General features: G+C 43.5%; 2 protein-coding genes across 2 annotated transcripts in view; one reads left to right on the top strand and one right to left on the bottom strand.

Annotated features, from left to right (window-relative positions):
• Positions 1-10,100, top strand: part of gli3 (GLI family zinc finger 3) — a 123,436-nt gene extending 113,336 nt beyond the window's left edge. The window contains exons 11-15 of the mRNA XM_050056707.1: positions 1,740-1,889; positions 1,983-2,147; positions 2,254-2,541; positions 4,188-4,581; positions 5,911-10,100. Of these exons, the coding sequence (XP_049912664.1) occupies positions 1,740-1,889; positions 1,983-2,147; positions 2,254-2,541; positions 4,188-4,581; positions 5,911-8,282 (3,369 nt within the window). The 3' untranslated portion in view covers positions 8,283-10,100. The remainder of the gene's footprint in view (positions 1-1,739; positions 1,890-1,982; positions 2,148-2,253; positions 2,542-4,187; positions 4,582-5,910) is intronic.
• Positions 10,101-11,152: 1,052 nt separating this feature from the next.
• Positions 11,153-24,322, bottom strand: prpf4bb (pre-mRNA processing factor 4Bb). The gene is made up of 16 exons (XM_050056856.1): positions 24,233-24,322; positions 22,191-22,269; positions 20,677-21,821; positions 20,122-20,295; positions 19,793-19,951; positions 18,601-18,682; positions 18,206-18,407; positions 15,944-16,017; positions 15,664-15,754; positions 15,321-15,468; positions 15,068-15,205; positions 14,794-14,947; positions 12,998-13,112; positions 12,755-12,906; positions 12,539-12,625; positions 11,153-12,363 (listed from the first exon to the last, which is right to left on the bottom strand). Exons 1-16 carry the CDS (start codon positions 24,289-24,291, stop codon positions 12,160-12,162), a joined length of 3,063 nt encoding a protein of 1,020 aa, XP_049912813.1. The 5' UTR covers positions 24,292-24,322; the 3' UTR covers positions 11,153-12,159.
• Between the last annotated feature and the right edge of the window lie 1,512 nt (positions 24,323-25,834).

Raw genomic sequence — 25,834 nt, 5'->3', positions numbered from 1 at the left:
TGCCATGTAGTCCTAATACTGTGCTCACACGACAAGCAACACAGCAACAAGCAACGACCCATTTAAATGGAAGCTACAAACTGACGTCAATACTTGTCGCTGTTGATGGGCGTGACACTCTACAAACTAAAGTTTAGCTGGCCTCAACTTTCTTCAGTGTTCCAATGATACAGTGGAGCGTCAACCAATTATATGTTTTTGTTTCAAGCTATGGTACTGGGTCATTTAGCCAAGCTAATGCTAAGGCTATGCTAGCTTTCTGTGCGTTGTGGTGCACACACGGATGCATTGGGGCAGTGAAATGTGATGTTAAAAGGGGGCTCAGACATTGATCAAAAACATTTATGATGAAATACAAAAATTAGATGCCATTCAGTTGAGGTGCTTTGTAGCGCCGACATACAGAAGCCTTTCCACAGGGACTTGGCGATAATGTAGCTAGGCACACTGTTGCATCGTCGCTCCAAGTGTGAACGCAGCATAAAACTTTGTCCTACCCCTCTATCCCACTAAGAATTGAGACATTATCTCTAGACGTGAGCATGCACAGAGGGGTCAGGGCTAACTGGTAGGAGCAAGGACTTCACTGGGATGGGGCCTTTAGGGTCAAAATGTCCTGAAGAAAGATTTTTAAGAAGGCGGTTTCTGTTTGGTGTCATGTTTATATGTGGGGTCATAATCTGGCCAGTGGGCAGGGCGCAGAGAGGGTACAAAGATGCTTTTGTCAGAGCAGTGTCATGCCTGGAGGGGAACTGACCCTGGATGCTTTATTTGCTTTGGTCCTGTGTGTTTTATAGCTCGACAATCTTGCGAGTAAGTGCTCAAAGAAAGCACGTTTTCCCCAGACGTTTAAGAGCATTCAAAGTCAAGTCTCTATTTATCTCCCTTCCTTTTCTCCTGTTTCCATCCGTCCCTCTTCATTCACCCCTGAGGTAAAAAAGACTTTTCTCCGCTGCTCAGGAATGTAATAATACCAGTTTCTTATGGTCAGGATATTGTGTCTGTCTCCCTGGGTTTAAATTGCTCCCTGAAAGGCACTTCAGAGGCCACCACAGTGTTGTCTCTGAAAGAGAGCCAGATGTTGACTTTGTCCCCAGAGGGTCTGCGTGACATTTTTTCATCCTCACCTCCTTCATTCCTCTGTAGCATCCACCACTTACCAGATTTTACAAGGCAGTTAGGGAGAAAAGAAGAAGAAAGGGGGAAGAGAGAAGGGGGACGGAGCAAGAGAAAGGTGGTGCTCACAGATATAATGCTTGGCTGGAGTTGTAAAGCCCTCCGCATTTCAGATGCCACGACTGAACTTTTGATTTCTCGCCCTATCTCCTCACCTCCCCTCCCGCCTCCCCTCCTTCCTAAGCCTCAGATTGGAAGTTGCCACGGCAGCACAACTGTCAGCACTTGTCATGGAGGGGCGAGGGGCCCCAGTGTGATGCGAAGTGACAGGGGTTTTATTTGAAAATCCTGTTCAGATCGGACACTGAGACTCACAAGTCAACAGAGTCAGGCAGAGAGAGAGGAAGAATGGAAAGGAAGGAAAGAGTTAAGAGAAATGAGGTGGAAGAAATGTAATGAAGTATCACATGAAAAGAAATGGAAATCAGAAAAAAAGAATTTTATATAATTTACCTCTTATGCTGCAGAGCAAAACACCCTCATGTTGAACCACAAATCAATTCAAGGGGAAAATGGCACTTTGAGGAGCTTTTGTATTGAGTTCTTTCATCTTCTTATTCCAGCACATCAACAATGACCACATCCATGGGGAGAAGAAGGAGTTTGTGTGTCGGTGGGAGGAATGTTCCCGAGAGCAGAAGCCCTTCAAGGCACAGTACATGCTGGTGGTCCACATGCGCAGGCATACTGGGGAAAAACCCCACAAGTGCACAGTAAGGAAACTGCTGTTTGCTCAGTTGACTTGTAACCTGCTAACAGGAGATTCGGGCTGTGTGAGTGATGTCCTCTACTCTCTCTTCCTGCAGTTTGAAGGCTGTGCCAAGGCCTACTCCCGTCTGGAAAACCTTAAAACTCACTTACGCTCACACACCGGAGAGAAACCTTATGTGTGTGAACATGAAGGCTGCAACAAGGCCTTTTCCAACGCCTCAGACCGGGCGAAACATCAGAATCGCACACACTCAAATGAGGTACTGACAAATTTCAAACAATTATGTTCCTTTGATTTTGCTGCTTGAATGTGGTGTTTACAAGCAACGTGTTTCTCACAGCTCATTTTCTCCTTTCATTTCTTAGAAACCGTATGTGTGTAAAATCCCAGGCTGCACCAAGCGCTACACGGACCCCAGCTCCTTACGCAAGCACGTGAAGACGGTGCACGGGCCGGAGGCGCACGTCACCAAGAAACAACGCGGAGATTACCCGCGCCCTCCGCCCCAACGAGAGCCTGGGGGCAACAGCCAGGGCCGCTCACCGGGGCAACTGCCCCTGGGAGGGTATACGGACCAAAGGGAGTACAACCATGCTACCTCAAAACAGGATGAATGTCTGCAGGTCAAGTCCATCAAGACAGAGAAGCCCATGGTAAGACTTAATTTAAGGCCTGCACTGATAGCTTTAACATTATTTTAACTATTTTCTAATACTTTTACTACTAATTCCTTCACTTTAAAGGGATAGTTCACCCTCCAAAGAACCATTTGTATATGAGTTACTCACCCTGTGTTAATATTTATTTTTGAATAAAACTATTATTCTCACATGGTGAGCAAAGAATAAAAAACAAAGAAAATTCTTGATGAATTGAAGTCATAGGGGCCCAGGTTTAGCAACAGCAAAACTACATCAAAACATCCACATAGGAACTCTCACAATAAAATCCAAGTTTTATTTCTCCAGGTGTATGCTCAGACAGCCCTTTCTAATGGGGTGAACTAAAAATGAAACGTATCTATGCTCTCTTTAAAGCCAGACTCCATTGACAAAAACATCCAAACACCAAAGTCACAAAATAAGACAAACATACTAACTGATCAATGCAGTGGCAAACTGATAGCTCCGGTGTTCAGCGAGGTAAAATTACATTGTTTGTCAATGGAGTCTGGCTCAAAATTTTCTCTGTTTTTGGATTCTTCTTTCACAACTAGGAGTGAGTATTTGATATACAAGTGGTCCATTGGGGAGTGAAGTATTCCTTTAACATAGTTAGTTTAAATGCCTACATTATAGTGTGATTTAACATTTAATTAGGGGCATGCACATTTAACACTGAAGTCATCTAATGAGTAAACTTTTTCTTTCTATCCGATGCTTCGGCATTTCTCTCCTTCCCTTTCTAAGGACAGTGGGTAATCAGGTGAGATAGGTGTCCCTTCACATTGCATTTGTAAAATATTCTTTCCAAGTCTGACTGTTTCCCGTCCTGCTCATTGTTTTATTGTCTGATTATCGTCTTTTCTCATCCCATCACATCTGCTTGACTTTCACCCAAACCATGGCAGATTTGTTCTCATTGTAGGCATCCCTCATTATTCACATTCATAAAAAGATTCTCATTTTACCACACTTTGAAGAGTTGCAGTGTTATTTACCAAAGGCGATGTATTTTTTTTCTAAGCAGTGCCCATGCCTTTGGGCAAAACTGTGAGGGATTGAAAGAATGCCCAGGGCCCCACTGTGCAGCCAAATTTGTTCAACAGTGAAGCGAGTGAATACCCTCTAAACTCTGTTGACACTTGATGCCAAAAAAAGTAATTGCATTATTCCTCAGTGCAACATAGTTCCTAAAATTCAGTAAACAACCTAATTAGGCTCCACTCTGTCTCACAAGAGGCCTTTATCCTATTTGCGTATCTTCTGAAAACAACCCAAAACATGATTTCTCTTTTATTGTATTTATTTTCTTCATGTGTTTTTCCTGACTGGATCACAGGGGAGGTATTACTCATGCCCCAGTAATGTGAAAAACACTGTCTTCTCTTTTTTTTAAAGGCAGTTGGTTCTGTGGTTTGGACAATTAGTTCAAACTGCAGTGGTTATGCAAGATGATTATGTGATCACAAGGATGGAGTCATCTTATTTAATGGTCTTTCATTTGGTATGATCATTAGGGAATACATCCTTCAAACGATTACACTGTCATTGTTTGTGACATGTGACACTGTATACACCTTCCCTCGTGTTTCCTGAGACAAACTTCCTAATCTTTTTTTTCTTTTCTTCTTTGTCAGACGTCTCAGCCAAGCCCTGGCGGTCAGTCTACATGCAGCAGTGACCAGTCCCCCGTCAGCACCTATCCCAGCAGTGGAGTCCAGCTTGCTGTGAGCGCCGGACGCTCGCCAGGGGAGGGGCTGGAGGAGGACGAGGAGAAAGAGGAAAATGACGAGGAGGTGGAGGAGGAGTGTGAGGGTGAGCCAGCCCCCATCATGGACTCCACAGTCTCCACGGCGACCGCGGCCATGCTGACCCTGCAGGCGAGGCGAAGTGTCGGCCGCCCCCTGCGCTGGATGGAGCACATCAAGATGGAGAGGCTGAAGCAGGTGAATGGAGCGCTGCCCAGGCTGGGGCCCCTGTCCCCTACACCGCCCCCTAAAGGTTCCACACTACCCAACATCCTGGGGAAGGGTAAGTTCAACTTTTTTTTCTTTTGTTTCAAGGTCCCTGAATTTTAGGCCCAAGTGAAACCTTTTTCTAAATGCTCTTAAAGGGATACTTCACCCTCCAAATGACCATTTGTAAATCAGTTACTCACCCTGTGTTACTTCGAATTTGTAAAAAGAAAAATTTGTTTATCTCACATGCTTTTGGTAAATGAGGAATCTAAAAACAGAGAAAAGTCATAATGAATTGAATTCATTGGGGTCCACATTTAAAAGCAAAACTACATCAAAATATCTGTTTACAAACTTACTACTACAAGTCTAATTTATCCAGTCATGCTCAGTATTTTCCAAACACACAGCCTTTTCCAAAGGGGAACTAAACTGGAAGTGAAGTTTATCTATGCTCTCTTTTAAGCCAGACTCCACTGACAAAAACTGTAATTCAAGCTTGCTGAACACAGAAGCTGCTGGTCTGCCACTGCCTCACTTTGGTTTGTGTTATTGTGTGGCTGTAGTGAATTAGAATTAACCCTTCAAAACACCAAAGTCACACAATTACACAAACAAACTAATTGAAAGAGGCAGAGGTAGACCAGCAACTCAGCGAGGTAAAATTACTGTTTTTGTCAATAGAGTCTGGCTTTGAAGAGAGCATAGATAAGTTTCACTTTCAATTAAGTTCCCCATTTGAAATCGCTGTCTGTTTGGGAAGTATTGAGCATACGACTAGATAAGGAGACATAAATTATACTGCACGAGTTGTGTAAGATTTTATAAACGGATGCTTTCCTCAATTTTTGCATTCTTGGTTCATCAGAGGCTTCACAAATATTACACATCATGGATTGAGTAATTGATATACAAATGGTCATTTGGGGTTGAAGTACTCCTTAATCAACAACCCTCACAAATTCCTGACAGCATGTAGTATCCTCACTTTAACACGATTGAGCTCATGTAGGAATTTCTACAGTTGAAAAGCACCTGTACACTGAATTTACACATCGCCTCAAATGTGTACACAAATCCCGCTTTGAGAAAAAAAAATTATCCTAAATTCCATCTTGCCCATTTTGGCTGAAGCATTCAGGCAAAACAAATGCTTAAAATTTACTGTTCCGCTGTAAAATGGTATCAGAACCATATCAAGCCGTATATCATATCAGAGAAAATAGCATGTAACAGTGTTTCATGGCCAAGTGCTGCCTGTTGTCTGTGGAAACATCTGTTTGAGGGATCTCTCTGCACTCACACTTAACTTGTTTGGCCTTTTCTCTCTCTAATCTCATAATCATCATTTCAGTGTCCAAACTTTATTCATTCCTTCCTCTCTGTCTGTGTTTCTCCCCAGGATCCTGTCTGGGCAGGCAGTGGGGGGTGTCTGCTCCTCAGCCACCTGCTCATGCGGAGCTGGGTAGCACAGAGCTAACTGTGCTCAACTTGCTCCGAGACCGGCGTGACAGCAGTGGTAGCGCCACCAGCTCAGCTTACCTGAGCAGCAGCCGTCGCTCCTCAGGCATCTCCCCCTGCTTCTCCAGTCGACGGTCCAGCCAGGCTTCCCAGAGTGAGGGTACGACGGCAGCCACCCATCACCGCCGCCTCCACAACCTTAGCTCCACCGACTCTTATGACCCCATCTCCACTGATGCCTCCCGCCGGTCCAGCGAGGCAAGCCAGTATGGAGGTGGGACAGGAGGAGGGGGTGGAGGGATACTCTCAGGTGGGGGCTGTGGAGGTGTAGGAGGAGTAGGTGTAGGAGGAGGGGGGTCACGGGGAATGCTCACTTTAACCCCAGCACAGCACTACCACCTGAAAGCCAAGTATGCAGCAGCAACTGGCGGCCCGCCTCCCACGCCCCTTCCCAACATGGAGCGCATGAGCTTGAAGACTCGCATGGCCATGATGGATGAGGGTGGTAGCAACCACTCTTTGCCACCTCTTGTCAGGCCACATTGCTGCAATGATGGCACCAACGGGTACACCAATGGGTATATGGGACATGCAGGTTACAGGAGGAGGGTCCTCTATCCTGGCGAGGGGCCGCTGAATGGGAACCGGAGGGCCAGTGACCCAGTGCGGACACAGGTTCGTGACATTTGCAGTCTGCCCCCAGTGCAACGCTTCAACAGCCTTAACAACCTCCACCCTCTTCCACCTCTGTCTCATCATTCTACACCTGAAACTCGCAGCTTTAGCCTACAGAACTACACACGCTCAGAGGGCAACCTGCAGAGAGGCCTGCAGCACTCACCGTACACGTCAAGCATCGCAGAACACGCAGCCTTAGAAGCCCTGGCGATGGAGGACGATGGGGAGGCAGGCCTGTTGCTTGGGGATGAGGATATGCTACCAGATGACCTGGTGCAGTATCTCCACTCCCAGGTTCAGGGGGATGGTGGCTCCTACATGCACAATGAGGACCAAATAGCTTCTAGCCAAAGGGACACCTCCCACCCATCTATGGAGGAGATAGAACAGATCCAGACTTCAGGGTTAAATATGGCCTTCCCTGGGTCCCACAGTCTCCAGCAGATAGTAGAGCCAGCGAGCCCTAGTAAGCTTCCCATCCAGTGGAATGAAGTGACGTCTGGGAGTGCTGACAGGTCCCCTCAGAGGGAGCAAAATCACCAGACACAATGTGGAAGGTGGTCGGGCGTAGAACACGGACCTGTGTCTGCGCCTTTTGGCAGGTTTGGAAACATGATGGTTCAGCAGCAAGTGCCCCTTGATTTCCAGAACAGTTGTGCCCAGGCGAATCAATCTCAAAGTGCTTGCTGTGTCAACCCTGTGGTGAAGCTGGAGACGTCGCCTAACTCCTGCATGGAGATGAGAGGTCAGAACTCTACAAACACCTTTGGAAGGCCGAATTTTTCACAGATCATTGACAGGCCTCTTCAGCAGGGCTTCAAACAGCAGGCCCCCAATGGACCTCAAAAACAGAGCCACTTCCAGCAGAACCACAGCAGTAGCACCTCTTGTCAGATCGGGAACAACTTAATCCTGAGCAGGGCCTCTATGGACAGCCTCCCCAGCCTCTCCCAGGGAACTGCTCTTCATCACAGTCGGCAGGTCCATGTCCCTCGCCCTCCGAACGGCTGCAGGAACTTGGCCAGGACTCAGCAGTACCTCAATCCCGAGAACTCTGGTGAAATCCTGGCAAGTCTCAACCAGCAGCAACAACTGCAGAGAAGTGGGGACCACTGTTCGCTTGCGCATCAGGTATCTGGGCTGAAACTAGAGGGCCCAGAGCATGGATACATAGAGCAGGGCTTTGGTGACTGCCTTGCTTACGAATCAGTGGATCGCAAGGCCTCCTCATTTCCTGTACTGGAGGACCAGTGTCTGCTGGACTCCATGGTTGAGTCTGTGGGACAAGGTGTCGGCAGCGGTGGCGGGAACTCGGCTGCCCTTCTCTCCCCTGGTGCAGACCAGGTGACCAGCACAGTAGATGCCAGTGTGCCCGGTGTATTAGACGAGGGGGTAAGTCTGGACTTTGGAGCCATGCTGGAGGATGGCTATGACCAAGGTAGCCTAGTCTCAGGGGTCCTGAGTCCCTCCATCTTCCAGGGTCTGTCCAGGACCTCATCACGCCTGACCACCCCTCGAGCATCTGCCACCTTCCACAGCGTGGCCCCTGGCCTAAACAACATGGCAATTGGAGACATGAGCTCTCTCCTCACCACACTGGCTGAGGAGAGCAAGTTCCTGGCTATCATGCAGTAGCTGCTCCCTCTCTCTGCTTCTCCTCCCTTAGGAAAAATGGAAAAAAGGAAGAGAAATACTCTGGTGTATGTGAAGATTAAGACCAAAGTGGCAATTATGAGAACTTTATTATGTACTTAAAGTGTTCTGGAACAGGCAGTTGCCATTTATTTTGTAAAAAAAAAAAAAAAATGTCATCCCACACAGAAATGGGATGTGTCAAAATTGTGTATAGATAAATAGTTATATTCCTTTTCTGGAATGTAGGCTATTTTTGGAAGCTCTTCTCTTTGTATTTCTATGTGATGGTGAGCAAAAAGTTCACTTCTTTAAAACAGTATTCTGTGTATTGTCACTGTTTTTGCTGTACACACTGTCTGGAAAAAAATGCATGTACTCAAGGTTAAACATGAACACTGTCTATATAAGTACATAGACTAGCTCATGTGCCAAGTATCTACCGTTCTGATCCCACAGGTACAAAGCCGCTAAATCTTGTCACAGCAGGTCAGACATGGGTCATTCAACTGAACAGGCCCCCAATGATAACTTTATATATCATAGGTTTTGATAAGTGGTGTATTTACATTTGTTGTCATTTTGTTTGTATGTTACTTTTGTGAATCTGTAAATGTTTCAGTGCTTCTACCAAGTTTTACCAAGTGGTGTTTGTAACTGCGGTATGGTATCGAACACATCCACGGCACCGTAGATAGTCGTCTCCTTGATATCTAAATGGCTTGATTTAGTTAGTCTGGTAAGGTACTCACACATGTATATAACAGTGTTTTTATATTATGTTTGTGATCTGGTTATTGACGTTGGATTGCACGGTTGTTCGGAGTTAAAATGGACATTTTCTCCTTGATGATCAAAGGTCCCATTTGGTGCTTTATGTATGCTTACATAAATAGATATTCATGTTTTTGAATCTGTCTTAATGACCTGCAGTGGTCCACAGCACATGAATATCCCTCTCATGATGCTAAATGCTGTAAAGTGACGTGTTTTGTTTTATAGGAAATCACCTGTATTGTTTTCTCCAAAGCTCTTAAATTCAGAATGTGTACTGCCGTCAAGTATTGCAGTGACTTTGTCAACAGTGTTAGTATTGCCTTGCAGTCTTACGTGACTGAACACAGAATATTGAGTAATTTACCTTTTATTCAGCGTCAAAGCAATGAGGTACAAATGGTTTTGTTGTTCTTTGGTACTTTTTTCATTTTTGTAGCTGTGCATTGATGGTGTTTTTTTTGTTTTGTTTTTTTTCAAAGAAGTAGAACTCATTTCCTTTGAAAGAAGGAAATTACATTGAGGTATGTGCCTTATACGTATCTGCCTGTCGGTAAAGAGAGAGATCACTGCCAATCTTCCATTGTGAATTCTGAAAAAAATTAAAAATAAACATGTAAAGTGTCTTGTGAGACCCGAACAAAAGAGAACATGACAGAACATTTATATAAGAAAAGTCTGACTATCAGAAAAGTTAAGATTTGCGAAATGCATTCTACTTTTCTTTGATTGTTTTTGTTTTTTAAGTTTTCACATTTATTGTGCTATTTTATATATAATGTGTAAATACAATACTCTTTCTGTAGGTTTAGCAGAGGAAATGGGGGGGAGTATCCTGGGGCCAATAAAGAATTGACTTTGAAAGCAGGGATTCCCGGGCCCTGGGTAGAGGCCAGACAGATCTGGCTCAGAGCGGAGCTTCATGTGCCCAGCACTGCCCCTCCGCCAAGAAGAGCCACTTTGCTCTTTTATAACTGACTACAAATGTTTGTATGGTTTTAATAAAAACGAGAAATGAAATTAAAAAGAAATTATATTTTAAGTCTCTTTTCTTCTTCATATGCTGAAACATATTTGAGGTTTTTTTTTTTATCTTACAGTAGAGAGTAAATACATAACTACTTCTTTAATTGTGCTCACTTCTTGTATGAACTATATATCAAAACCTCATCAAACCACATTTAAAGAAACCATGTTATGCAGCTTGATAAAAACATAGTAAATAAGTATGTAGCTTAAATGTTACCTTAGATTTTAGTTTGGGAATATGCTCCTGTCATTAAAAATAAAAGTTCCAACACCAGTCACTTCACTCACAGAGGATATCTAGTGCTTCTGATGCCCTCTTCAGATCGTCTCAAGCAATTACAACTGCTACATCGCAAGGTTCGAGCTATGCAGTGTGTCCTCATGAATTTGATGACATGATTATAAATTGTTTGGTTACATATTAACATTAAAAGCCCTCCTCTCTGTGTGTTGAGATTAAAGCCAGTAGGAGATAGTATCCCTGCTCATTAACACTGACATCTTCACCAGTGGTTTCTCCACTATAGCCTACATGTATTTAGACCCTTTAAGGCTGACAGCCCATCAGCTTCTATCAGAAGTCCTTTTAGTGCGCTTCATGTGAGCAGAGAGCTCTTACATCATCCCCTAACTTTCCAGACGGGAGAAAAATGGGGATCTTTTCTAAGCGAGTCTCCCATTATGCTTTTTAGCAGCTCAACAGAAGTGCAATCATGTGATGGAAATGAAGGGCACTGTTAAGACTTTCCGCTGCGGAGATGGGAGCGTGAGAGCTGCAAATTGTACCAACTGGATACAAGGCAGACTGTTTTTACTTTCAGTGCTCTGAGGCTGCAGCAATATCCCCTTCCACTCTCTTGCCATCTTCAGACTGCACTTAGTGTGACAGAAGGTTCAAAAAAAGGCCCTTTTTGGACAGCGAACATCCAGCTGTGAAATCTGTACATGTGCTCCACGTCTGTTTCTCTTCCTATCCAACACTTTGAGCATATTTATACCAAGCGAGCTATTGATAAACAGGACGTACAGGCCATCATGCCAACATGCTGGGATAAAATGAAGAAAGGGGGTTTGGTATACAATAGGAAACATTTTATTACTAAAAAGTTGTCTTGAACTGAAGGTGCTCTTTCAGCAGCGTTTCCACAACTATTCTTTATTGAAATCACAAGATTGTTTTTTTACCACTTAATGGAAAAAAACAGATTAACCACACATGAAATGACAGTAACTATGGACTATATACAACAATGGGAGAGGAGGGTCACAGGTGTGGCTTCAATAGGCCCGCATTGTTGGGTGTTTTAACACACGAGGCTCATATGGGAGGCACTTGAATGTGAGAGCCTTGAGAGCCAGGACCGAGCCAGAGTGCTGGAGGGGGAGGAAGGTAAAAAACATGGAAATGTCCAGCAACAGAAAACAATGACTACCTGCTTTGAGGGAAACAAAAACTTGTTCAAGGAGTACATAATATGCATCTAATCCTTCAGCTCAGTCCTCAAGGCCTGAAGACTTGGTTAGGGGTGGAGGGGGAGGGTTGCCGTCACATGTGGGACACTGATGCACATACAGAGCATTTACACAGGCCTGCACCACAGAAATCTAGAGCACAAAGGGTGCACATTCAAAAGCATGCATCGCCCCACAATGAGAATTGTGGTTTTAAAAAAAAAATCAATGTTTTTAGTCATCTGCAACTACACAAAACTCAACCGTCTGCTGCTTGAGATTGTTAATGCAATAGACATACAGTATTTACAGGAATTATACTTTTCTTTTAAACATCTGTCACTCCAATGCCAGTTAAATTAAAAAAAAAAAGTCTGTAACTGCATTGCTGGGTATGAGGGGAAGTTTACGCAAAATCAACGTCTTCAATAATGGCTACCATTTCAATGATCTATTTACATTAGAACATAATTATGTATCCATAAACAAAAGTTGAGGAAGAACAAAAATTGATGACATTCTGAATAGAAGTCTGTGGGTTGGCTGCGTCACTGCAGAGTTCCTGTCAGAGCTGGTTTAGTGGTTGGTTCTGTGTCTGCTCTGGGAGTGTGTGGCGTTCAGGGTGTCAGATCTTCTCCTGGATAAAGGGATGCTGCAGAGCCTGGTTGATGCTGATGCGTTTGGCTGGGTCCAGCATCAGGGTGCCATCCAGCAGGTCCTTCAGCTGCATCACTTTCTTCCTCTGGTCCTCAGGCAGTCGCTGGCCTCCAATCATGTCTGCCAGCAGGTCTTTGGTGGGGTTGATGGTGCTCATCACCGTCACCTTCTCCTGATGGGTGGAGAAATGGACAGGAGACCAAATCAATGAATACAACTACTGCACATTATGTATGAAATAGTGATTGTAAGACAAAAACACAGTACAGTAACATTTCATACTTGTCATAAAAATCATTTTTTTATCAGGTGAATATGTGCTGTAGGAGAAAAAAGACACACTTTACCCTTTCAGTCACTTTGTCTACTTCAATGTACAGGAAGTTCAAATTCTGATCGAAGTGCTGGTCTTTGAACAAGCCTTTACGGATCATCTGAGGAAAGAACACCGTGATATTGCATCAGCCATAACTTCTTGAACACTGCATGGAACAGCAACACGACTCCCATCATTTCGGAAAGGGAAACAATAACTGAACTGAAATTTTATGATGCAATTTTACCTTGTTGGGCATCTTGCCCTTGAGGTCCATAGCTAGTTTGATCATGTGATTGTTGGAAGATCCAGGAAACAGGATTTTGCCAGTGTAAAGCTCATATAAAGTGCAGCCAACAGACCACATGTCAATCCCATAGTCGTAAGGCTTTCCTATGACTGAGATGGAAAGAAATTGTGAGCAAGGTCCAGTCTGAAATGCAGCTGATTAATGGCGAGGTTACTGATTAATATGAATACTGCAACTTACTGATTTCTGGAGCTCTGTAGAATCTGCTGACCAGGTAAGGTGTGATGTCATTGTCAGCAACATGGGACGCAGAACCAAAGTCGCAGAGCTTCAAAATGGTCTTTGACTCATTCACCTGTACAGGACAAAACATTAGTACACACAAGATTACGTCATCTTCATCATTCTCTTAACTGAATGGACTGAATTTTAAAGGGATAGTTTGGATTTTTTGTAAGTTAAGAGTTTGGTCTGCCTCCAGGGTTTTTTCGGAACTAATTGTATTGCGGAGTTTTGCACAGCGGCGACCGGATCTTTGCTCTCAAACCACAAAAAAAATGTGATGGCACAACAGTCTCCTTCAGCACATTATTCTATGCTTTCTTTTGATTTTCACATTGGCTAGTCATCCTGTTTAATTTGTCTTCTGATTAAATCGGAACCGTTGAAACAAGTTGTAGGAAGCCTCTACAAGTAATTGGTTGCTGGCAGACACTCTGTGCTGCAATAAAATGGTTAATCAGCAGTGCCGTGCACTGTAGAGCCGATGCGCTGCTGGTTCTGCCGGCCTGAATAGAATATAATGTCTATAGCCTTACTGTTGTGTACAGCCTTATAGACTGAGCTGAGTAGTGATGCGCGGGTCGACCCGTAACCCGCGGGACCCGCAAATGGACCTGCGGGTCGGGCAGCAGTGATCGTCTGTTAAATCGGTCTGTAAATGATATTTTGACATTATTGGCTATTACTGTCATGGCATCCGAAGGTACTGATGCGTTGAGCAGGTGACAGTCCGCGGTCGTTTTCAAAACACACTTGTGTCACGCACTCCAAAAGAAACTTGTTGAAACTTTAAACAATAATTTATTGTACAAAACGGGGGAAACAAACGTTGACAAAAACGGTTCCATAATTCATATTAAATTCAAAAGATAACGAAAAAACAGCTACAAGTTAGAGGGAATAGTGATAAAGTGGTAAAACTTGGCATTGATCCACAGCCTCAGACAGATGCGCTCAAGTGTGCCATGCACAAGCTCAGTTGGTAGGATACTATATTTTCACATTTTTAACAATGCAATTTAAAAGTTTTGATTTTTATTAACAACCTACACCAAATATTTGGGTACAGCCCTACACAGAACCTAAGCAAAGTACTGCTTTGGATGGAGGCAGCAGCAAAACCTATTTTAGCCGACTAAAAAAGTCCCATTTAAATAATCTAAATCGGTTTATCTGTACGCTATATTTAGAATGTTTTCGCCACTTTAATTTGCTGTCAGACAGCTATTTACAATGGGAACTGAAGCTAGAATGCTCGTCATAGCCACACTCCACTTAGAAAAACATTCATTCAACACTGCTGAGCACAGGAGCTGCTGGTCTACCACCAACTAAATAAATTAGTTTGTGTTATGGTGTGAGACCACCAGCTCCTGTGTTCAGCAAGCTAAAATACTTGTTTTTGTCAGTGGAGTCTGGTGTCTTTGATGAGAGCACAGATGTGGAACTGAAGCCATTAACGGAAGCAGGGGCTGTCTGTGGCAAGGTAAAGCGCTTAAAATATTCTCAATATAGCGAACACTTTAACTGATATGGATTTGTTTAGGTGGCTAAAACTCATTTTGCTGCTGCCTCCTTCAACAGCAGTGCAATGCTTAGCTTCTGTGTCAGTTCTGCTGTCTGCTTCTCCAAACTAGGGGCTGTACTGACCATCATCTACTGCTGGTAATACACTGACTATGGATATGTACCTCATACAACCTCACTTCAAAAGATCCAAACTATCCCTTTAAGACTGGGTATTTAAACCATACCAGGATATTGTCAGGCTTGATGTCAGCATGGAGGATGTTGCATCGTTTGAGCAGCTTGAGTGCCAAGAAGAGCTGCTGACTGTAGGAGCGCACAGCCTTGATGTGTAGCCCAACGTCTTTACCATATTTCTTCAACACCTCTCGCAAATTCATACTACGGATGAGAATACAAATTAATTAGGATGTGAGGCCATTATATAAATGTTAAAAATGACAGTAGATGCACATATCTCAAATGATGAGAAGAACGGAGTTATGTTTCCTTTTTCAGTACCTGAGAGGCTCAAACACCAGACAAAGATGCTGTTTGTGGTAGAAGTGCCTGAAGAGGCGAAGGCAGTGGAACTTGTCATCAGGATCAGCGTCGTTCAGCTTCTTGAGGAATTCTAACTCTTTCAACCCGGTCTTCTGCCTGTTGAGCAGAAAATCATAAACTTTGTTTTATCAATGCAAATTCAATCAAACATAGTTGCTGTTGAGACTATTGCATTCCTATACTTTATACATGTGAAAGAGGTGTAACTCACATGAGCTCATTGTTTCGGATGATCTTGACTGCCACCTCCTGGCCGGCCCTTGCAGTGTCCCTGGCTCTGATCACGTTGCTGAATACACCCTGGCCAGTGTAGCCATAAACATCATAGCGCTTGTCAAGTGTCTCTCCGATGTTCACCCCTAAATAACGACACAATCCACAACCTTGTTAACAGCAGGAAGTCTGTTACTTCACTTAAAAACAAACAGGTGTAGATGTGTGTGATTAATGACACTGAGCAGGAATTGATGAGTGTTTCCTCTGATACAGACACAGTCCATGTCACAGGCTTGACCTGTCTGAGAACATAAAAGGATTAGAGAGGCAGCACTTACGGTAGTAACCCTCAGCATCGGTCCAGTTATCCCTGAGGTTGGGGTTCTCCTTGAAGTCTTTCCCTACACCTGCTGCTCTCATCCTGGCACTCTGCAGAAACCACACAAAAATGAGGTCAGTATCTCAAAACAGTTGCTGAGACTCAAGTGTTTCCTATTACAATCTTATTCTCTGCAGAGACTTCAGATAAAGCCAGTGAAAATTACGTACAATGCAGAGGGGAATGCTCAGATGTGCTGCAAAATTTGACATTTAATTTCCCTAAAAGAAAATACTCACATCAAAGTCGGCAGCAAACATGTCATCTGACTCTGTAAACATGTCGGGGGCTGAAGGCTTCTTTGGGTTGGCTCCTGAAATGAACAAAAACAACAAGAAAAAACACAGGATGAGTTTCTAGTCATCCACCATGTTGTAAAACAGAATATCTGGAACATGTGTTTGGTTCACATACTCTGCAGAGATCAAAACATGCTGCAGGTGGCAGAGACACCCAGGCTTTGGATTACAAGCCAGCAACTGAATGAACACATGACAGAAAGAAACAAAATTAAAATCCCTGCATCACACAGCTCTGCACTTCTCACACATATCAAGCCACCGAATGCCATTTTAGTTTTGTATAGACCGTAATTCTTTGGTCAGTCTATGTCATCATATTGTGAAATAGGCCAAGAAAAACTGCAGGGAAGTGCAAATATTAATGCACTTCTATAGTTCAGTGACTTTAAAGGCAGGCCAAAAAAATGCAACTAATCAGCTTTTACCACCAAAACTTTGACTTCCTCCGTATCTGCTAAACTGACCATGATTGAACTGGGAGACTGCATTAAAAAAACTGCCATTTTGCTTCCAATGAAAACTAAAGATAGAAAACAGGAGAGACTGCTTAAAGTGATACCTATCCCAGATAGAGCTTTTGGCTGTTAAGGTTCTGATGTAAGTGTTTACATAAGACTGCTCTTCAGTTATGACAGGGAGCAGATGCAGTGACCCACATCTCTACATTTCAAAGGTTTAAGCGACGGGTGAGGCTGTGGGAAGGATATTAGGATATTCTATAGTTACCTATGGTCAAGCTAACCCCATTCTGCCACAGATAGTAAAGGTGTACTTCTGTGCTTAACCTTTTCCTCTTTCAATTTTAACCCCCCATTCAAGCAATACATGAGTGATATCTTCTTGGTAACATGTAGGGATGCCCCAATGTGATCTCAAAGAATGGTATCAGTGTCGATGAAAACATTTTAAAGTGATGGAGTTCGGCTATATTCAATTTTCAAATTTAATTTCAATTTTATTTCTAAAGCCCAATATCACAAATCACAATTTGCCTCACAGGGCTTTATAGCATATTGACTTTATAGAGGCCAATCCAATCCTTTGTTTTACATCAGCCATCACACATCATGCATCGCAACAAGGAGTACAGCAAATGTCAACTCTCCACCTCTACGCTGTCTGTCTCTCCTCCACTCTGCTGAGCTCCTGTGTATGTGAAAGAGAATGGGCTGAGCCCCGCCAGCTGCAGAAATACCACACGCCATGAACAACAGCAAAACGCTCTACGAGTCTGTTTATATTATTTACCGAAGTTATGAGCATTCGTTTCATGTCAGCTCAGTGTGAAAGCCTCTTGCATTCTGTTGTCATCTATGGCGACAGACAGTGGTGCAGAGATTACGACACTCACCACACCATTGCAAGTGCAACAAAAGCCCCAAGGGCAAAAAACCTATAGGAGTAATAGGTCTATTTTAATGTAGCCTAATCCACACCTAAGATGTAGCCTACAGATGACGAAAATAAACACTCAGTGGAGTACAGATCACTCAGGGGGAAAAGGCTGCACCTAGGCAACAAACACTGGAGAACACACTCTTAAAAGGGAAAGATAAATTGAGAGACAAGGGCAAAAAATAAAGAGAGGGTTTGTTATTTTATACATTATTTTTGTAAAAATAAATACTAAGAAATTAGAAATCATTAAACAGCTTTGATTTAGGGTTTTTTTTCTTAATGCAGAACTATTCACTTGTGAAGCACAGTCTATCAATGTGCACTGTGCAGATGCATTATCTAGGAAAATAGTTTTGGATCAGGACTCGGTATCGGCAGATACTCATCATTAAATGACTCGGACTGGAATCGGGGGCAAAAAACGTGATTGAACATACCAAGTCACTAGTGTGATTATACTTCTGATCAGCCAGATGTGAAGGAAAAGCACTGATTGTTTACGGTAAAAGGAACCAAATGTGCCATATGAAGAAGCACTACTTCTGAAAAATGTTTAGGACAGTGATGACATCAGTGCCTGCCAAGTGACACGTAAATCTGAACATTTCCTGTACATATGTTGCACTTTTCATTATTTTTTTACATCAGGCCACAATATCATGATTCAAAAAATATTTTTAGATGACTGAATTGCATCTTGACAGTTGCATTTAACTATCGCGCGCACACACGTCTGACCGGTTGGTTCATTCAGTTGGCCTTGTATGCCAACAGATGTGCTAATTTTAACCAGGACATTACCGTCTTTCTCCTGGGCGATGAGGTTGTGCTTGGCTTTGATGCTGGCCTCAAAGGTGTTGAGGTTCTCGCGTTCATACTCCTTGACATCTGCGGCGACTCGCTCCAAGATGTCATCAGGTGAGGGTGAACGGCTGCGTGTGCTGCTCTGAGGGCTGCTCGGCTCTGACACCATGTTGGTGTCTTCATTCACGACCTTGTATTTCTGTACAATGGCAGAAATCGAGAGACCATAAGAATACATTTCAAACACGATAAATCATGGACATTAGTGTAATTTGTTTTAAGGTACACAGACCACTGTATAATGAGCATAATTTATAGCTTCTACACCAATATAAGACTGATGTGGTGACTAATAAAACAGCAGGTTTAAATCAGCACAGCTGTAAACAGACCTGGACAATGGCTAAACGCTGCTGGCGGCGCTGTTCGATGAGAGCCTCTTCATCTACCTCCTCTCCATCAAAGTCGTCGAACCTGCAAACACAAACACAGGTTAAAGAAATACAGCTACACACAAAACTGCCAATGAAGAAGACAGCCTTATCAAAAAGAGTCTAAGAGAGCCTGACAATAAAAGCAATAAAACACATCAATATTAGCGAAGTGTTTCAGAGATGGAGACAAAATGTTACTAATAGTTTAGCCTTCTGCTACCCAGAACTTAAGGCTCACGGTTGTGGCTTCAAGTTCACAATTATGTAGCTAACTTTAGCTACAGCCTTCAATCACAGTGTGTCCTCTGCCTCACTCACTGCTGCGACAGACCACCTCAATGGGAGGAGAGCGGGCAGCAACTGTGGAGAATAACCCCCAGTCAGTGACTGCAGCAACCCAAATCAAGACAACTTAAACCCCAACTCCAGGACTAGACAGCCTCAATTACCGTCAGACTCCCTACCGTGCACCAAACTTTCTGGTGCTGCTGTTACACAGGTTAGACCCGGCACTACTGCTGGCCACCTGCCCACTATGACATGCAGCTCTGGGGGGGGTTTGCGCTGGCCAAACTAGAGCCGCTACAGCAGGTGACTAAAGGTCCATCTCTTCAGTGGCTGCTTGCTCTCCCCCTGGTGAAGCAGTCCACAGTGGTGGGGACAAGGCAAAGGGACTATGAGGTGGCTAGCAAGATAATTCTTGTGTCTTTTGTGGTCTAATAAACAGAGAATGAAATAAGATCAAATAAACCAACATACAATACTGGGTTACTGTATGAAGTTCTCGTACAAGTTACTGTATAAAGCACGTGCACATGCCTGTAGTTGTCTGGTAGGAGGGGTTTAGGACAGAGAGGGGAGAGCTGCAGGGAGGATGCATTTTCATTCATTTCTCACCCTGCATGACACAGACTGACTTTAGCAATGCAGATTTAGAGATGAAATTAGTTCACAAAATGCCTGCCTATATCTACTTTCCTTACTTTTTACTGTCTTTGAACTAAAATTCAAACAGTAGGCCATGTTGCCTTTGATAGAATTTGTAAAGCAATCTTCAAACAACAGCCTCTATATGTTTGTTAGCTGTCCGTGGTTAGCCTCTTATGTGACTTGCAGGGAAACAGAGGGGGTAATATCTTCTTTTACTCACACTTCTTCCTCTGAGGATTCCTGATCGACTTTCATGCCCTCTGAAAGGCTGCCCTTGAACTTGTCCTCATCTCTGCTGCGTCTTCTTCTCCTCTCCCGATCACGGGACATTGAGCGACGGTACTGTCTGAGCCTTCCATACCTGTCTCTCTCCCCAGACCTGCAAAGTATAGGTGTAAAGGAGTTAATCACCTCATAAATCAGCCACTCTGAAGACGGTCTTGCCACAATACCGCTGCAAGACACACAGTCCCAGATTCCAGTTGCAAGAGAAAAAACAGAAGTCGGGAATAAGGTCCAAACTTGAATGAAAGTTGAGTGGGTGCCCACCTGTGTGCCAGTGGAGACCTGCTCCGTCTGCGGGGGGAAGAGCGGGAGCGTCGTCGTGGTGATGGAGACCTCCGTCTCAGAGGTGAGCGACTTGGCCTGCGGCGAGCAGCTGATCTGGGACTGTTCTCCCGTGATCTATCTCTGCCTGGCGCTGCCTCCGGCCGTGGGCGTTTCCTGTCAAAACATCAGAGGAGTGGACAAACAAGCTGAACTGGGCGTTCTACAATTTAGATATTCGAACAAACCTGTAACTATTAAGAAGAACCATGAAGGACTATCAGAAAAGGCTTTCAAATACTGTATATCTGTTTTTGATTTTCAGATAGTAAAAGTCGGTCATTATTAACTGATGACTTCTGCCATTCCACAAAGCCACTGTCAGTCGTGTATAGATATATCTATTTATCCATCAACAATGAACTGATAAATAATTGATGCCTGTACATATTATAGAATCAGTCAAGCTATTATTCACTTGTGTAGCATTTCACTCAAACCAAGTTAACTTATATTATTAAGAGAAGTTATGAAAATCAAACTGTTCAGTTCACCAACCTCAGCGGTGAGTCCTGCCTGTCAGCATCCCTCCTCCTGGCGTCTGGTGAGCGGCTGCGGGCTCTCCTGGGAGGAGACCTTGTTCTGGATGGAGAGTGGCTCTGTTTCGATGTCCTGTCTGAGGCACTAGCCGAGGGGTGGTGGGAATCTCTGTGGCGAGGGGAAGCACTGCGTTTCCTCATGGGGCTGTGAGGCCCTCGTCTATGAGGGGAGCGGTTCTCTTTCCCCGATGAAGCATCCTTGGACGGGGACTTGGTCGGCCGCTTGTCCCGGTCAGCATCTGAGCGAGTTGGTCGTTCTCGTCCAGGTGATCTGGACCGCCGGCTCGCTCTCTCCTGGTTTGGTCTTTCTTCCCGCTGTGGAGAGGGCCGTTTGTCAGGCCGGCTGCCTTTCTGCTCTCCTCTCCAGCCGGTTGGGGAGCTGGACTTCCTGGTTCTCTCCTTGGACCTATCAGTGCTGTCCGAATGCTTTCTGTCTTTCGACCTGCTTCTACCGCGACCTCTGTCTTTAACAGCTGTGTCCTTGGTGGTTTTGGTCACCTTGTCCTGCTTAGACTCCTTGGCCTGTCCTAGCCTGTCTGCAGACTTACTCCGGCTACGACGCTTGGAGCTGGACTTACTGCCCTCTGTTGAGTCCCTTCTAGATTTCCCACCTTTTCCCCCTCTGGGAGATATGGGTTTACCTGAGCTGCCCCTTTGACGCTGTTCTCCATTTCTGATCCTAGCATCTCCATCCTCTTCGGATCCAGAGTTATAACCCTGAAGAATCAGGCCCATGCCTGACTGGACCTTGCCCTCCATCAACTGGCTGTCCAGCTCAGCTTTGATCATGGCCCTCTGTTTCTCCAAATCCTCCAACAACGCCCTGTCGTCCAGACTTGGATTTCCAGAGGAGGGAGAAGATTCAACTTTTCTGTGGCTGGAGGAGGCAAAGAGAGCAGCACTGGAGGGAGAGGAGCCCTCTTTGCGTTTGTGTTTCCTGTGTTTGTGACGATGCTTGCGTTTGCGGTCCTTATCCTCATCAGAGGCATGCTTGTGTTTTTTGTGCTTACTACGATGCTTGTGTTTTTTCCTCTTGTGTTTACCGCTGCTGCTGTGATGCTTGGACCCCTCTTCTGTCTTCTCGCCATTCGTCTCTGCCTCCTCCTACGACAAGACAACATATCAGCTTGACAACTCATTCAGGTGTAAGATCATCTCATTATGCACATTTATAAATATGTTGAGAACACAGCTATAATCTTATATCTTCAATTTTGTATGATTGCATTCTTCTGTGTTAAATTTTGAGTAGTGTTCATCATATGACAAGATAAAATATGTGTTCATAGCAGCATGAATATGGGTACTATTTCAATGATGCATTTTATTTTCATATTATCAAATTGCAGACATGGATCACCACTGCCACTAAAATGAAGACTGCTTAAGTTAAATTTAAGGTAGAAAGTGTGTATCAGAATCATGGCATCATACCACTGAAGATATTTAGGTCTTGCTGTTGTCCACCCCTACCTCTTCCTCCTCCTCTTCCTCAGACATGTCTCCGCTGTCCTCATTTCCACTTCTTTCGTGGCTCTCCAGATCCTGCTTCCTGTTTCAAAGACAAAAATCTTAACTACTCAGCACACAATATCACACAATAGTGCCAAAATGACATGTGTTGACTGACAGAATTTATTGTCAAACTGTAGGTACTTTTTCAATTAGGTATTGATGGGTACAAGGAAACCCTGGTCTGATTCAAATCCAGATCTTATTTAGGGGATTAAGTTTCAGCCATGACATTACCAATCCTCAATAAAAACAGTTTCTACACCAAAGTTATAACAAATGAACAATCAATTGATTGAGAAAAATAATGGGGCTGTAACAATACTTGTATGCCTACCAAACCATCACGGTACAGGGGTCCCAGTACAGTGCGTACAGCTGCACGTAGAATACATAGCACGTAGACTGATGCATGTAATGAAGAACCGAAGTTCACTGTGCAAGTTCTGCCTGGAAACTTTTAGCCATACACTATTAGCAACATCTGCTGAAGCAAAGAGGTTACAATGACCTCTTCGGCTGAGGTTAGTACAACAAGAGGATTGGCGTGTGATTCAGTCACACTATGGCGAACACAAATAAAACACCTATGCTGGAAGACCCACCTGTGGGTTTAGGGTCAGCTAAAGCAGCAACAGAAAGACAGAGAGTATTTACTCCATGTTTGAAGAGCACAGAAGTGATTGAAATATCCCTTAATTTTATTATGAAAATAGTTTACCGAAGTTGCCGGTGGGGAAATGCTACCTCAGTCCCAAGCAACAGTCTGCTTTGGACTCCTGCACTGCTGTGTGTTTAAAATAATTGAATTTGTGTTTTTTTTCTCCCTGTGCTGAACTCCCACTGAACCACAGTATGAACTGAAAACTGACTTTTGTGTGCCATTACATCCCAGAAAAATAATCAGTGCATCAACTGATACTGAAAAGAACACCCATTGGTAGCCATAATAAACACTGAGGGCAGGGAGCTTGAACAGAAGCCATCTATTGTTGTCTCTCCTCTAACACTTGTAACCAATAGCAACCAGTGTACCAGTGTGTTTTGGGTACCGTGACAAAAAAAAAACAACTTTCTGAGCTATGGTAAAAGCGATTTTTGTTCATTACAGTGTTCAACAAAAATATCGCTTTAATAAATATAGACAACAATATTAGCAATGGCTTTATTTACATGTAAATTTAATTTAAAAACACCACAGAAACTGCTAACCTCCTCCAGCATTTATTAACAGACGTTGTGTAAGTATGTTACGAAATAGACATATGGCCTACTTATAGTACTTTTAGCACGTTTAGAATAAAGTTAAAGCAGTTACTTAGAAAGCAGCTTTTAGATCTCTACAGACACAAGTTAGCTCAGTGGTTATCATTAACGATAGGTACAACATGGTTACGTAATGTGCTGAATTTAGCTTGTAACTGCAGAAACACTGAACAGCAACGCTCAGAATAATGACAGCAAGTTTAAGTTATATAAATTAACGTAAATGTTCCTAGTTGTGTGACAACCTTTGACAGGTTGTCACCATGTACACTTGACTTCGCTCTTCCCCTGAGCACGACCGCCAAGATGATCTTCTCTCATTAGCTAGGCTACGCTAACCCATCTTAGCAAACTTGGAGCTAGCAGGCTACATCCCTGAGCAGCTTTTCGCTATGCGAACTTATACTAATAATAATAAATGTAAGCGTTTGGCTGTATGAGGTGTGACGCGTGTGTATTGTGGAGGTAAATACACAAAATGCTGTCAGTGTACATTTCCACATGCTATGCGCTTAGCTCAACTTAATGCTAGGTGAGCTAAAGAACATTAGCTAGTTGGCTAAGAACGTTAGCCAGCCGTTGGTGTGTAATTTAGCTAGCCCCGGCTACAACGTGAAGCTGCTACTCTGCTAACCTCGGCAGCTAAAACTTACACAACAGTTCGCTTCTGGTTTCGGGTGGGGAAGGCACTTACAGCATACTAACACGAACATTTTATCTTAAAATAAATGACTTACACGTGTTCGTTGCCATTATTCATTCTTGTGGACGCGATGTCCATCTCAATGTCGGCCATTTTCCTCAGCTGAGGGGCTTTTCTTTTTCGATTGTTTTGACCAAAAAAAGTGCTAAGATATCAAAACACTGATGCGCCCTCTGCTGTGCTGGCGGTGCATCGCAGCCCGGAGCTGTGCAAGGAAATGTGTAGTTCGTCCACCAGGATGTGTAAAAAGGCTTGTGTACAAAGTTTTGAGGCCAACAGACGTTTTTACAACATCATTGGCGTCAGTACATTAACACAACAGGAGGTTTTAATAAAGAAGCTGACAGCCAGTGGTGAAAGAAATATTCTGATCTTACATTTAACCAAAATAGTAATACCATTGTGTAAGAATACTGATACAAGTGAAAATCCTGCATCAAACTTTTATTTTTAGCATTAAAGTATACTTAAAGTACCAAAAGTAAAAGTAGGCTAATTACTGACTATCCAAATGGACCATTTCAGAAAAATACATATGCAGTGATGTCACCAAATAATAATTATGCCTGCTGATGCATTAATGTGTACATCACAGTGGTGTATTGGGGATATATGCAGGTATATGAGCTATACCCACCTCTTATCTTGGCTGTTTACACTATACCCACCTACCAGCCAAAAAGCCTTTAGAATATATAGGAGAGTATACCCACTTTTTCTAAGGTACCCTACCCATCTACACAGGAGTACACATACCTCATCAACTCCCACTACACCACTGGCACATCAGTTTAATGTTGCAGCTGGTGGACTAATGATGGAGCTTATTTCAGTTACTTTATTTGGCCTACTGTGGGATAGTTTTATCAATATAATAGGTCTATGTCAGTTATGATCTGAATCTACAAAGTACATATGTACTTATACTGTATGGTCACAATTTCTGAAATGTGGAAAGCAGACATTTTGCCTTGTCATAGTGGGATAAGCACAGGTGTTACAAGGGCTCAGATCTGTTCAAGTGTCCCAGTGAGAGAGTGACAGTGAGTCTGTTCAGACCTGGTATTAACGTCCGTTTTGGTGATCCGAACACAAGTGGACAGCTCGCTGGTCAGGTTAACAATTGTGTCAGAACAGCTGGAGATATCACTGTCAGCAGAAGTCAACATGTCTTCTTTCATAGAGCAGAACAATGGATGGTCACGCAACACTCCGTCCAACTCGACATAAAATGGGTAAGTTGTACTGCATTAGCGCACAGACACCAAAACAAACACCATGTCCTGCTTTGATGATGTAGTCCTTGTCAGGGATGCATTTGTGTTTATGCTACAAAAGATATGTGGTCAAATGTGTACCAGACCACCTCGGCAAGTGGGTTTGAGTAATCAAGTCACAATGCCTTTTAGTGGTCATTTACACTTGTATTTAGTGCTGTCCACCCAAAACACATGTTAATACCAGGTCTAAACAGGGCCAGTGAGACAGCATGCACAAAACCTGGAGTCAAAATAGCTCACTAAGACTTTGAAAAGACTATTAAAAGACTAAAATCTGATGCCCTCTCACATCTAGACAATGTGAATTTCTTACTGGGGATCTTCTAGGGTCACTATTTGTAAGACTACAGATCATT

This window comes from Epinephelus moara, chromosome 11 (genome assembly GCF_006386435.1).
Source record: "Epinephelus moara isolate mb chromosome 11, YSFRI_EMoa_1.0, whole genome shotgun sequence".
Lineage (NCBI taxonomy): Eukaryota > Metazoa > Chordata > Actinopteri > Perciformes > Serranidae > Epinephelus > Epinephelus moara.
This window is presented reverse-complemented; position numbering and strand designations above follow the sequence as displayed.